Genomic DNA, 14,457 nt, shown 5'->3' on the forward strand with positions numbered 1-14,457 from the left:
CAAAATGGCGCCGTCCTACATGAGTATGTGCCATAGGGTCTCAGTGACTTTTCTGTGTGGAATAAGAGCGACTGCGGTCACAGCAGACCTTTACAGTCCTAAACTGGCCGCTACGCAAGTAAGGTAAACTGCTTATCAAAGAAAGTCTGCTCGTTGTCGACCCTATGAAACGTAAGCTAGTTTAGACGTGTTTAGTTGCTGTGCCGGGGCTTTATGTTCTGCTCTGCTCTGCTGTATTCTGATGTTATCAGATGACAGGTGTCGATAGCATGAGAATGATCATTTTCCTTATAGATCCTCTTTGTTTTGCACTTCTTCCTAGGTTTTGTCTTGAGTTGTTATCATATCACTGTCTTTATTTTGAATAAAAGGATGGTAGTGAGAGGGTGGTTATTCTTTACAGCTTAAAGAGGAATTTCACCATTAAAAATATTTCTGAACAGTTCAGTCCTTGAGATGTAGACAGAGTCATTCAGAGTGGTCTGATGTGAAATGGTTCATTGTAGAGAAACTTCCAGACTCAGACTTCTTTACAGTGGTGCTGATAGGAACCTGGGGTCATGATGTCTACGTCACAAATATAGCCATTTTATTTTATTGGCCATTTTATTTCCAATCCAAACAGTGCCCTGTATGTATCCCTCTGCCATGAAAGGATTAAAACTATCATAAAATAATGTGTCAGACATCAGGCAGCATATTCATAGCCATTTCGTGTAATAACTTTCTGTAATGGGGCTTTGCAGGTGGATGTCTGGTTCCTATCACCACCATTTTGAACAATTCTGACTCAGCAAGTTTCTCTAGTAAGAAGGATTTCACATCAAACTTTGAATGACTTTGTTTACATCTTAACCGCTTAATTTTGGAAAATCAGTTTAATTTTCATTTAAGGGACGGGTTTAGTAAAATGTGCGATATATCTGTTTTTTTTCCCCAGATATAATAAACTAGTTTTGTCTGCATTAAAGTACAGTTACTCAAAAAGTACTTAAGGAAAGCAACACAAAATGCACCAGCCAAGAGCTCACAGCTGGTTAGATTAGGGCTGGAGCTGATTTGTGAATATGTGTGGTTCTCTGGGTGGAGCGCCCAAGGCTGCTCATGAAGGAGGGAGGACAAGTTAGACAACAATCACTAATGTTTTCTCTTTATGTCTGTGATGTTCATAACATTCATGCAGTGATATGTTAATGGGCTGTTTCTCATTGTTCTCCATAGGTTATGTTTAGTGAGGCAGTATTCACCCTCCCAAGCGAGGCACGGCATCGGCCGAAACATCGTGTCAAGGCTGAAATGGGCCAATGAAAAGTACGAGAGATTTCTCCAGCGGCGCTTTCCTCGTTTCTATCTTCTGTACCAGACATTTATGAAAGGTGAGATTATCTGTCATCCTGTTACGCTTGTATTCCAAGTATTAATGCATATATCCTCTTTATACAGCAGGATTTTTGAAAATTAGATTTTTTTAAAGCTTAAACCAAATACACTCTAACCATGATATTCAGCAAGAGGTTAATTCTTATAGAAGGTGTCCTTAAAGGGTCATAATGCTGCTTTTGCATCAAAACCTTTTTTTTTTTACTCTTTCTTTTTTAAAACGCTATTTGAAAGCGGCAGCTGCCTTTTACATTGTGTGGACATTTCATGATGAATGGACCAGTGGAAATGGCCCAGAATTACTTGGAATAAAATCTTGTTACATAAAAGGGGAATTCCACCAATGTTTCAAAATTTCTGCATAATTTAGTTGAGATGTAAACAAAGTCATTCAAAAAGTTTTGATGTGAAATGGTTCACTGTAGAGAAACTTACAAACTCAGATTTCTAAAAAGTGGTGGGGCATAGGAACCAGGGGTTTTGTCCACAACAAAAATCTAGCCATTTTATTTACAATCCAAAAGCACCAGTTGAATCTACACGTGTCATCTGAGCGTATATAGGCGGCTATACAAGACACGAGACACATGACAGCTTGTTAGGTGTGGGACAGTGAGGAAATAGCTGGCACAGATTACTTTGGAAGCCAAAGTAGCTCAGACTGCGCCGATTACCGGAGTAAATTACTTCTCAGTAATGGTGAGAAATGTCCAGATCCCTATACTATTTGTGACCACAAATGAATTTCAGATATGTCGAAGTGGCTAGCAATCACATGGCTCAGTATATATAGTGATCTTTTACAAATGCCCAGTGTTTATACAAAGTAAAATCTGCATCCATACAAATTAGATGCATATTATGTACTTTGTGGTTATGTGCAAGAGATAAATAGAGCACCTTGTCATTGTTGCTTTTTGCCCCATAGTCGGGCACAAATCTCTGTGATGATGTTGCACAGAAACATATCTATATGTAATGTTAATAATGAAAAACCTATTTGTACCACTTTTTTTTATCATTATCAATTCCCAGTGAATTATTTTTTTACCAAAGATTTTGTTTAAATTTTGAATAGTTGGTGGAATTCCCTTTTAATTTACATTTAAGTTGAAAATGTTTTTTGCAGTGGAGGTTTTTGGAAGCATTTAAACAGTTTTTCCCTCTGAGTTTAATTGTGGCTCATGTTCTCTGTAGGATTTCGGCTACTCTTCCAGGATGCCAAAGAAGTCCACAGAATCAAAACCCGGATGATCGCTAATAACATTGATTATCAAAAGTTGCCTTATCGTGAAATGGAGAAGCTCAGGCAGGTGAGATATTTTGCAGTAACAGCACAGGGTCCTGAAAGTTCTTTTGTTGATTAAATAAAAAATTATGATTGAATGGCTTGGCAAAAAATCAGATCTTGACAATTTCCCCCTGTTATCTCAAATGTAGATGATCAGCCAAGACATGTTTGGTCTGACGTTTGCTTCTTTGGTTTGGACTGGAGCTACAGGTAGCTAATGTAGCTAACAAATAATAAAAGCTTACAGTATTGTGCAAACCAAATACCTAAATCATCACATAGTTGCCTCAAGCCATTGACTTACGGAGTAATCTCAAATAGACTCGCTTGTGTGAGTGAACGTTTGTATTTTTGCCCAACTACTCCTGTAATACTCATTACTTGAGAACATACAAAGGTATTGCTAAGGAAAATTCTAATTTCTAAATTCTAAATTCAAGCCAAACTTTCTGCTTTTTATATGAACATAATGACAAAAGTCATTAGCTAAATGCTGCTTTTCAAAAGTTGTATTTGAAGACACGCATAAGTTCTAAAGGTTGTAATACAGTTTTGTGCAAACGTTTAGGCAGCCTGATGAAATGGCATGTTTTGTTGATTTTCTAAGCAAAATAAATTAACGCATCCACTACAGAGAACAAACATATGCCATTTTTCTGCATGTTCTATTTATTAGACAATGTAAATATTGGGGGGACATAAAATATAAAATGTGCCATAACTTCTTCTCAGGCTACATAACATGTATTTTTCCAAAATGTTAAATTCAGTAAAGAATGTTTTCTGTATAGGATGTGTTAACTTACTTTCACTTAGAAAACCAACAAAAACATGGAGTTTGATCAGGGTCAAAATCTTCCATACAACTGTGTCTCTAAATAATATATTCCTCCTTCTTTTCACAGGTTCGTAGAGATGTGATCAAAGCCATTCCTCTGGTGATCATCTCAATACCTCCATTTGCCAACTACTTAGTCTTTGTTCTTATGTAAGTATTGAACAGGTTAGCTCTGCGTACACAGAGCAGTGCACAGTTAAACTGAACACAGAGAGAAATTGGAGAGAAGGGAATCTCACAATTTGGCTTTTGTAAAGATGCAAAGCACCTCCCTTGGAAATTACTCTCACAATTTCCTGTAGCCATCTTATTTCCCATCACCACCATATCCCGTTTTACACCAGACCAATGCAAATAATTTTTTCGCATCTTAACCATTTAATCATGCAGGTTGGTGGAATTCCCCTTTAATGCAGGGTGTTACCAGGCTAGACTCTCCTTTATATTGCATCACTTTACAGTGACCATGTTGAATTCATACAGCGTCTGAGTGGAGGCAGTTACAACATGTATTATGCTCAAACAAGACCATTTACTGATAAATTTCCTTTTCTGAGTTGAATTTTGGCTTCCCTTTCTGAGTTTATATCTTTGATGCACACAGGACCACATAGGTCACGCATGGTTCACACAGCCTACCGATATAAAGTAATACCAGTACTGTTCATGTTGCATTTAAAGACATTCTGCATTGTGCTTTTACTTTATACCAGAGGCAACCTATTTGTGTTCAGTGAAAATCCTTTGTTTTTAGTTAGCTAGCTAGTCACCTACACTCTTAAAAAGGATGGTTTTTCAACGGATCTTTAATAAAGAAAATGGTTCTATTTAGAACCATGAACACTCAGACAACCCTTTGCATGATTAAAGGGTTCTTTGTATCATGAAAGCGTTCTTCAGATTGATGGAAAATGTGCATGGATATGTAATCTTTTATCTATAGGTTCTTTTATTGCTAAAAGCTTGGCACCGTTGGATGCTCTAAAGAACCGTCTCCCAAAAGGTTCTATATAAAACCATCTACAGCACATTCTCCATCAATCTGAAGAACGCTTTTATGATGCAAACAAACCTTTAATCATGCAAAGGGTTTCTTGAGTGTTCATGGTTCTATATAGAACTTTTTTCTTACCTAAAGAACCCTGGAAGCACCATCTTTTTTAAGAGTGTAGCTAAATAGGAAAAGGGCACAAAAATAAACCCACAAAGTTTTAAGATTATTAATAATTGCACAAATGATTTTTCCCATAAACCCACTTACCAGCGCAAATACAAAAATGAGACATTGTGTTCTTTTCACATTTTGTTCTTTTTAATTGTAAAACAAAATGTTTACACGCTAAAGCAATTTCAGCTCCGGCCAGTAGGGGGTGCAGTGCACCTTCTGCTCCCCTTAAAGTTTACTTGCAATGATCCAAGTGAGCTATTAGCCAGGCAGTTTTACTCAATGTGGCTGTAATAGCTGGGTGTTAGACTGGCTAATTAGCTGTCAGCCTTTCTGTTGCTTCATTTCCTTGTCTATAAAATGCAAAGAGCAAAACACAAGCCTTAACTTGCAGGACGAGGAGAATATGAGTAATTGACCACATGAAAAGCCAGCAACCACTTACATTACAGCACTTCTGTTTACTAGAACAGTTTCCACATAAGGGAGGGCTGAACTATGTGAAAGGAAAGTTCCACCAATATTTCAAAATTTCTGTATAATTACATATACATATTGATCTCAGGGGCAGCACGGTGGCGCAGTGGGTAGCGCTGTTGCCTCACAGCGAGAATGGCCTGGGTTCGATTCCCGGCTGGGTGACCAGGGTCATTTCTGTGTGGAGTTTGCATGTTCTCCCCGTGTCTGCGTGGGTTTCCTCCAGGTACTCCGGTTTCCTCCCACAGTCCAAAAACATGCAGTTAAGCTAATTGGATATGCTAAATTGCCCCTAGGTGTGAGTGAGTGTGTGAATGTGTATGTCTGTCTGTCTGCCCTGCGATAGACTGGCGACCTGTCCAGGGTGTATCCTGCCCTCCGCCCAATGACAGCTGGGATAGGCTCCAGCACCCCACCGCGACCCAGAAGGATAAGTGGTTTAGATGATGGATGGATGGATGGATATTGATCTCAAATCACTGAGAAGTGAATGAAGTCATTCAGAGTGGTTTGATGTGAAATGGTTAGTTGTAGAGAAACTTGACTCATTTCTTTACAGTGATGGTGATAGAAACCAGAGGTCACAATGTCTATACTGCAAATATAGCCATTTTATTCAGAAACCAAAATGACAAGTGGGACCTATTTCTATTGTTTTTATATGCAATGTTAATAATGGTAAATCTGAAAAAAAAAGTTTTCTTTGGGAACTAAATTACCTTACAACGCCCTACGTGTCCCGCTCTGCCATTAATGGACTTTTTTAGTTAATTTACTTTTTAGATGAAAATTTGTCACAAAACTAGTGTAAAACAATGTCTCAGGCACCAGGTAGTGTATTTATTACCATTTTATGTTACAACGTCCTGTGAAGGAAGGGCTTTTAGAGGCGTTAAGCTCTCAGATGTCTAGTTCCTATCACCACCACTGTGAAGAATTCTGACTCAGTAGATTTGTTGATATCGTAACCATTTAATTATGTAGACCTTTTGAAAAATCTGTGGAATTCCCCTTAACATCCATCACACAGTGTAAGTGCTTAACATCCATCACACAGTGTAAGGTTAACTCAGAGTGTATTGTTGTAAACCCTTAGAAGTCTACCGTCATTTTAAAGTACTATCCAAATTCCATAGGTAGGTCTGTGGTGAATTACATTTATATTTCAATTACGTTCTGAATCAACAGTCCCAGGTTTGCACTTCTGACATCTTTCTGTTTTTCAGTGAGAAATGAGAAAGATGTGGCAGAAATGTAAAGAAAATGTTTTTTTTTCTGCAAAGCAAGACTCACAACACACACCAATAACATTTCATCAAATTAAAATCAAAAAATATCTCCTCTTCTACAATTACAAATGTGGTATAGATTGAATGAGCTACAAGTGAGCTACGGTTGTCAAATTACAACATACTTTTGTTATTGCTGGCAATACTTGTGAAATGTAAGGTTTAATACCACAAAGCAAAGACACAAGTAAAACTTTTTGTTTGTAAATATTCCATTATGAAACCGTACCATGAGAGTGTGTGATAATGTTCTTTTGCTCCTTTGTCTGGTATTGGCTCTTCTTTCTTGGCCCCTCATCATCCGTGTTTCCAATACTCTCGTAATCTCTGTAATTTCCTCACACATCCACACATCCATCCATCCTGCACTCATCCCACTCCTCTCCTTCTCCCCTCCACTCCTATTATCAGGTACCTTTTTCCCCGCCAGCTCCTGATTCGCCACTTCTGGACACAGCAGCAGCTGCTGGAGTTTCAGGCAGTATACCACATGCAGAGGGCACAGCACCACCGGGCCATACTCGATGGGCTGGAGAGGACAGTATCGAGTGTCCAAGACCACCGGCTGCAGAGCCACCTCGTAAACCTCTGTAGGAAAGTAAGTCTCAACCTTTAGTCCTACTGCTTTTACTGACCAAGAAAAGTAGTGATCTGTATTTGGTGACAAATCAATCAGCCTACCGTTGTAGCAGTTACGCTCTTGAACTCTTCATTTATTATTCAGTTAAAGGGCCCATATTATGGAAAACCAAAATTCTCTCGACTTTTTTAAATAAAGGAGGAAGTAACATGTAAACACTGTTAAAGTTTGAAAACGTTCACTACCCAGTTTATACAGTCCATGTATGGAAACTGTGCTGCAAAAACATCCCATTTTGAATTAATTGTTTCTGTGATGCCATTAGAACCAGCTCTTTTGCATGTATACACCTATTAAGCCTATAGCAGTTTAGCTCCACCCAACTGAAGTTATACGGAGTGTTTCAGCCTGCTTTTTGAATAAGCACAATACAGGACAGCTCATTTACAAATCATTCCTAAAGACACCGTAACTAAAATAGCCTGTTTAATTCTAAGGGATCTTACAACTTATTCAGAAAGTACTATTACGCTGATGTATCATGTACATAGTTAAGAGACTGAGGAACTAAAATATGGACCCAGTGGTTTTAAGGGGTTAACTAAAATGGTTGAGGTACATCAAAAATGTATAATACCCATGGTGATGTACTTTCCAGACCTTATTACCTATATGTTCATTTTCTTGGTAATTTGCTTCATAAGAATGTTTTTGTGTGTTTACAGGTCCAAGGCGGTGCTCACCCTGTTGTATCTGATGTTCATGCTGTAAGGACCTTATTCTCTGGCCCTCCACTAGGAATCAGGAGGATGTACGCAGATCAAATGGTATGATGACATTAGCACTGACTTGGTTAAAGGTAGGGTTGCATGATGATATGAGAATCAATCTGGTATCTGCAGATATTTGCTTTAAAAAAATATCTGACAGATCTTTAGACTTGACTGATATTCAAGACTTGACTGATATTTGATGATGTATTAATTGTACTCTAGAAGAGGTTATGGCCCACTGCAATACTGTACTTAAATGTAAGAGCATTAAGGAGAAATACTTCAAAAAGATTCATCATGATTTCAAAATGATTCATTTCACTTGAAAATCATTACAGAACATTGCAGTAAATTATAAATGATTTAATTGAGCATAAAGTTCATTATGTAATTTTACAAGTGCTCAGTATGAACCTCCTCCAGCTGTATGGACAACGCCATAGTCAAATTCATCCCATACTCGATTGAGCATGCCGGGTGTCAATGTACCCACGACTCCCTCAATGCAATTTCGGAGATCATCCAGTGTTGTGGAACCAACGACGAACGCTCTGAGCTGTTGGAGGTTCACTGCCGACGAAAATCATGTTGCACAGTTATGACGAATTCACTCTGATCGAAGTGGAGAACGCAAAACGCTTTCTGCTCAGGGGTTGTCATCTCTTCGCAGACTGAAGGGAGCCATCTTCTGGTGACAGTCAGAAAATCTATAACCCCCTCTTTCAGTTGGTATGTGATTGGTTCCTAGGCACCTCACGGTTGTAAAAATATGGCACTTTGAAATTGTATGAATCTTTTTGCATCACCCTATATTACATGCTTACATGTTGGCGATGATCGACGCTGGCATGCAACCATGTAAATGTTACCATAGTGACAGTGACTTCAGCTAAAATGGGTAATTACTATAGAATAGCTTTAGCGGTGTCGATTGTTTATATCAGGGCAAATAAGGCTGGAGGATGCTCTATACCCTTATACTTTTTATTGTATAATACTGGACTTCAACAAGGACACGTTTTGGATCTGTAGCTACCAAAAAAATCACTGCAGAGGCGTAACCAAGGGGTTACCCCAATTATGGAAAGTGAAACAGTCAACCACCATCAGTCAGCCAACTTCAATAAAGCATCATTCATTGGGAAATAATGGACAGATATTTACGTACAAACACCAGCGCATAACTTTGAATGTCGTTTTAATACAGTAATGCTACTTTATTTAGTTTTTCTTTCTTAGCTGTGTGCCAGCTAAATAGAAATCTCTGGGTCTCACCTGCTCATCCCATATCTAAAAGTCTTAGCTACACCCCTAGAATTGACAGCAAAAGGCTGGAAAATAGAACTCTCAATGGAGTGTTCCACTGAGCACTGCGGTACGCTGCCATCATCACCATCAGTGATGCAGTTTTCTGTTGCTGCTCCATTGCGAACAGTGGAATATCTGTTTTGCTGTTGATCGTGTACTGTCATCATGTAAATGCAGCATAATCCAGTTAGTTGTAGTCCCACTTTCTATATTTTATTAATGTTTATGTATCAGCATCAGCAGACATATACAAGAAAAATCAGATGTCGGCCCACAATTACCATATCAGTGCATACCTAGTTAAAGTGGTGGTTTGGTTTGAACTGGACTGTTAAGTATAAAAATAGACAGCAGTACGTTGTGTAGTTGAAAACAGCAGCAACATCAATTTGAAGTGGCACTAATTTTGATATTTTAAGATTAGTTGGTGGTGCGGACAGTACCACTTCTGTTTACTTGAGAACGGAGACTATAAGAAAGTGGAAATGATGTGGCAACAGGAAGGAAACACTAGTAAGCTACAGTAAATGGAACAACTGGATTCGTTCCATATTTGAAAACGACGGTGGGCCTCTACACCAAGATACAACACTGCAGCGTGTTCAGATCAGTTATTTAGAGATCATGATTGTTTTCCATACTTTTGTCCATTTTTATATATAACTGTGTTACATGGTGTGAGACACATAAGAAAATCCATATGAGGTCGCTTAACAGCTTGACTTTTTGAGGCAAGCGCTTGATGATTTATGCGTGCAGTTAGTACAATGTTAATTGGTAGGTCCTGTGCAAAGCTTAAGCAGCATATTTTGGACACCAAAATTTGGGCTAAGGGTGAAATTGTGTATATTTTGAACTATTAAGTATAAATTAGTGGTCACCAAAACTGGTCCTGGAGATCAGCCTTTCTGCTGAGTCAAGTTCCGACCATAGTCTGATCCAGCTAAATATCTGAATTAGTCATTTTTTGGCTGAATCTGAAGGGGGCACTATGCTGCAAGCAGGAGCTAAACTGTGCAGGTAGATAGATCTCCAGGATCAGGGTTGGTGACCCCTGCTATAAATCACTATAGTGCTCCAGTTAACTGGTGTCATGTTTCAGTCTACAGAATATATTTCTGACTGTAGAGTTGATCTGTGCTTGTATCTTTTTGCTCTCAGAGACATCTCTGTCCACTGCTCTTCCTGACGCCCCGCCTTCCTGCCTTCTGGATTGGTCGGCGCCTGAATAGCCACGCCTTAGAGCTCATGCAGCTGGATCGTGCCATTGTCCGCCTGGGCCTCCACCAGCTGAACGATATGGAGCTCAGAGAGGTTTGAGATGCTGTCTTATATTTTAAGCCATTGACGCTTAAAACAACTAAAACAATTTGCTGTCCTGTATACTGTAGGTGTTTATGATTTAAGTGCCATTTATTGTATGACACTTATCACTGCCATAAGAAAATCTTGTAAACTTTATTTTTTTTTTCAGATTTCTGAACACTAAATAAAATCTTGTTACATTAACACACACTAAAATTTGTTTTTTATTCTCCTGACAACTTTGTCAACCTGGAAAAATATACTGTAAATAATTGTTAACTGTAAATAATACTGTAAATGATTTATGTAGTTTGTTTTATTCCTCCTCTCTTTTGTCTCTGTTCATATTAGCTCTTTTATGTCTACTCTCTTATTTTTATTTCATTCCATTAGTTAAACGTCATATTTTCTTGGAATATATGTTTAGCATGTTACATATCATACAAGCATGCACATTCTTAGTGAAAAATTGATTCTGATATCTTTATAATGCACCATTTTTAAGTGTTTTCAAGTTTGATCAGGTTTGATCGTATGACCTCTGTTTTCAGGCATGTTACGTGCGAGGGCTGAATGTAGAGCGTCTGAGCCTTGCTCAGTGCCGGGAATGGCTTACCCAATGGCTGCAGTTTTCAACATACCTTAAAGGTGAGTGAGGTACAAAATAAAAGAAAGATGAGGCATTCTTCAGTGTCTGAGACTAATATAGCATTCTGCATTTTACAGCTTTCTTATGCAGAATAGCTATATTAGCCTCTTAGTAAATAAAAAATCCTGCAAATATGAGATGCACTTTTTGCAACTGAAGATTGCCTCATCTTTCTTTGCAACACATAGAGTCCAGGTCATTGTTATACTGTGGTTGACCGTTGGGCTGGCAGTTAACCAGTCATGATTGCCTACTCACTGGCATTCTTTCTTTTTTCCTTCCTCAATTCACTCCACACAGAATCAGAGACATCCCTGTATTTGCACAGTATGGTGCTACTGACGGTAAACTACCCAAAGCCACCACGCAGCTGACCAGTCACCACTGACCATTAGAGACTGTCATCAAGAGTAACCACAAAACAACCCAAAAAGGGGCAGTGGAAGTGGATAGCTGCTGTTATCAGAGAGCTGTCAGGCCAATATCAAAATTGAATAGTGCAGCCCTTCATGGTTTTGAGTTTATCACAGTGTTGAGTGGAAAATGAAAAAGTGCTCCAGTGTTGGTAGGAAGTGGCCCTAATTTTGATATTTTTAGATTATTAGGGGGTGGGGCAGACTGTCCACTTTTATTTAATTGAGAACCGAGATTAGAAAGAAGTGGAAATGGTTTTGCAACAGGAAGAAAACACAATTAGGCTACAGTAAATAGAACAACTGGATTCATTCCACATTTGAAAAGGATGCTGGGCCTCTACAGCAAGATAAAACACTGCAGCATGTTCTGATTACCTGTACTGAGATTATGGCTATACATCTAATAGCTGATGTAACTGTCTTGCTGGCCCTTTTGGTGACATGTTTACACGTTTGGGTTATTCCACCTAATATACCTCCAGCATGAGGGATCACTAACTTTCTGTAGCTTTATGTTTTGACTTGTGCTAACTTCCTTTTTTTGTCACTTCCCTCCTGTGGTGAGTGTTGAAAACAGTAAATTCAAATCCTTTTGATAGCTTACTGCTGGAGAGGCCATGTTCATCTGCACTGAGCACACAGGCTTGCATTTCTATAGTATATCTATATCTTCTTATATATATATGAACATGTCTAAATGCATGGTCAGAATGCTGTTGGCCCCAATATATGTAAATAAGACAGAGATGACTGTTTTGTCATAATATATACTCTACGGAACACAGGAAAGTTACTTGAGAGGAAAAATATTTGAAAGCCTTAGTCCTTACTGAAACACATCTGATTATAATGCTTTGATGTGGATTTATTAACTGAAATTCACGACATATTGGTTGAAGAGTGCCTTGGTGCAAAAAAGTTGCAATGTCAGTGCTAATATAGACTCATGTTGCCAAATACCTCTGCTGTATTTAAGGATTAATCCTGTGTTTTTCAACTTGATCTCTGTTTTCCACATCTGTAACAAATGATCAATTACCATGTACTTAGTAAAACAACAGAAAAGAGGCAGATATGTGCTTAAAAACAATATCAGCATTTGACAGACGCTTAGATTTGACCGATATTTCAAACCAGTATTTGCGGATTTGCTCATGAAGAGCAGAATGTTTAGGCGATGCTGGACTACTGTGCTAAAATATCTCTATTTTATATATTTTACTGCAATAGATGTTCTACAGAAATGTTATATTTCTCCAAACCGATAATCCAAGTGGATTTAGTGCCAATTTATACAGTTCCTAAATGTTGATGTATTGCTATTAGCAGACATACATAAAAGATATTGAATGTTGTCTTACAATTCCTTTATCTGTGTACTCCCTAAAGTGAGTGGGTAGGTGCTTTGTGTACTATTATAATATTATTATAATATTATTATTATAATAGCATTTTGGGTCAATGGATTTTCTGTTCTTTTCTAAGTACAGGGAAATTATTGTATATGGTAATGAACCATGTGCTACAGATGCAGCAGATGGAGATAAGGTTGAAAAACACTGGAGTATTCCAGTGTTGTATTACTCTTTTCACCTCTACAATTCACTGTGTTTTATTTTCCCCACTGAAGTCAACATGCAGTTACAGTATGTGGAGTAACTGGAAAGATCTCTCCAGTAAGATGAGAAATAAACTGCCATTACATTATGGCCTGTTCACTGTCTTCACTTTGAAAAAAAGGTATGGAAATGTAATACTATGAAAACAGCCAGGTCTAGACAATACAGTCTTGTTTTTAATGAAAGGAATGAGAGGGACATCTGAAGTGTCTGTGTGGAAACAACACTAGAAGAAAATGGATGCTTTGATGTTGGGAGAAAACCACAGAAGTTTATTTCTATTTCCAAAATATGTTAAGCATTTGAACATTTGAACCACCTGTAATGTTGAGAATAAAACTGTGCTTTTTCAGCTATTCATTTATGAGAGGCCTGGGAGTTTAGATTGAAGTATAAAAGTCATAATCAGCTCTCTAAAAGAAGATGTTTACAAAGGGAACTAAACAAGTACAAATACACAAGAATTGAATGAAACAAACAGTGATAGTACTTTACCTCTACCTTTTTCTGTCTTCTATGATTAAAAATATAGACTGATATCAATCTGCTCTCTATCAGCAATTAGGCACATTTGTCTGCAGTAAGACAGTTATAAAAATTTTACTTTAGCTAAACAAACAAAACAAGGACAGGCATTTACAAAATAATAAGTCTTTAAGCCCCTTGAGTGTGAAACTGATGTATATTTTTCTGGTTGCCAATTAAAGTCCTGTAGGATGTGATCACATCACCTCGTAGCCGCTACGAATGCCTCTCATCAGTGTACAGGCAAACACAAGGCCCAGGATCTAAAGAGAGAGAGAACGAAAAAACAGGCAAGTATCTGTGAGAAACAGATAAGAGGGGACAGTGGACACATTATGTTCTTTACTAAAAAAAAAAGATCAGCAAGATCCATTTTTATGCAAAGAACCTAAATATCTCTGCCACAATGAAACTGTAAACATTGTATGCTAATGGTAACAGACTGAGGGGCTAGTTGTAACAGTCCCTAAAAAGTATGTAAATCAATAAATAAATTAATAAAGTGGAATTAATTCAATACAGTTTTATGTTCTGGTAACAAGCTTTCCTAAATACTTAAATATATAAAGTGTCAAAAATTATTTTTCCCAAATATATCACCACAATAAAACTGAAATATAGCTTATTTACATGATATATATGGTACATTCTGTGCATAAAACCTCTAGAAACTGAACTGTTTTGAATTTTTATGGAGAGTTCTAGACTTCTCTTTGTTTATTGGGGGGGGGGCTTAATTGCAACACTGTGTTGTGGTGGTGAGGGGGATGTGGTCATGGTGAACTGGTTTGGATAAAAGACGATCCCACTTGTGGAGGTTGATACAAAACGGTAGAAAAATA

The 14,457-nt window shown here is 37.9% G+C and overlaps 2 protein-coding genes across 2 annotated transcripts in view; one reads left to right on the forward strand and one right to left on the reverse strand.

Moving 5' to 3' along the window:
* Positions 1-13,537, forward strand: letmd1 (LETM1 domain containing 1). Its single transcript, XM_036590664.1, has 9 exons — positions 1-123; positions 1,222-1,376; positions 2,578-2,693; positions 3,577-3,659; positions 6,852-7,038; positions 7,746-7,847; positions 10,263-10,415; positions 10,958-11,054; positions 11,356-13,537. Exons 1-9 carry the CDS (start codon positions 5-7, stop codon positions 11,427-11,429), a joined length of 1,086 nt encoding a protein of 361 aa, XP_036446557.1. The 5' UTR covers positions 1-4; the 3' UTR covers positions 11,430-13,537.
* Positions 13,342-14,457, reverse strand: part of cd63 (CD63 molecule) — an 18,105-nt gene continuing 16,989 nt past the window's right edge. Inside the window, exon 8 of the mRNA XM_036590665.1 lies at positions 13,342-13,878. Coding sequence (XP_036446558.1) covers positions 13,813-13,878 — 66 coding nt within the window. The 3' untranslated portion in view covers positions 13,342-13,812. The remainder of the gene's footprint in view (positions 13,879-14,457) is intronic.

This window comes from Colossoma macropomum, unplaced genomic scaffold (assembly GCF_904425465.1).
Source record: "Colossoma macropomum unplaced genomic scaffold, Colossoma_macropomum, whole genome shotgun sequence".
NCBI classification, from domain to species: Eukaryota; Metazoa; Chordata; class Actinopteri; order Characiformes; family Serrasalmidae; genus Colossoma; species Colossoma macropomum.

Excerpts from the sequence above, each read along its gene's own strand:
- letmd1 (XM_036590664.1), top strand. The coding sequence starts at position 5 with ATGGCGCCGTCCTACATGAGTATGTGCCATAGGGTCTCAGTGACTTTT. Across the intron at positions 7,848-10,262 it reads GGATGTACGCAGATCAAATG|AGACATCTCTGTCCACTGCT; the intron begins GTATGATGACAT and ends TTTTGCTCTCAG. Across the intron at positions 11,055-11,355 it reads GTTTTCAACATACCTTAAAG|AATCAGAGACATCCCTGTAT; the intron begins GTGAGTGAGGTA and ends CACTCCACACAG.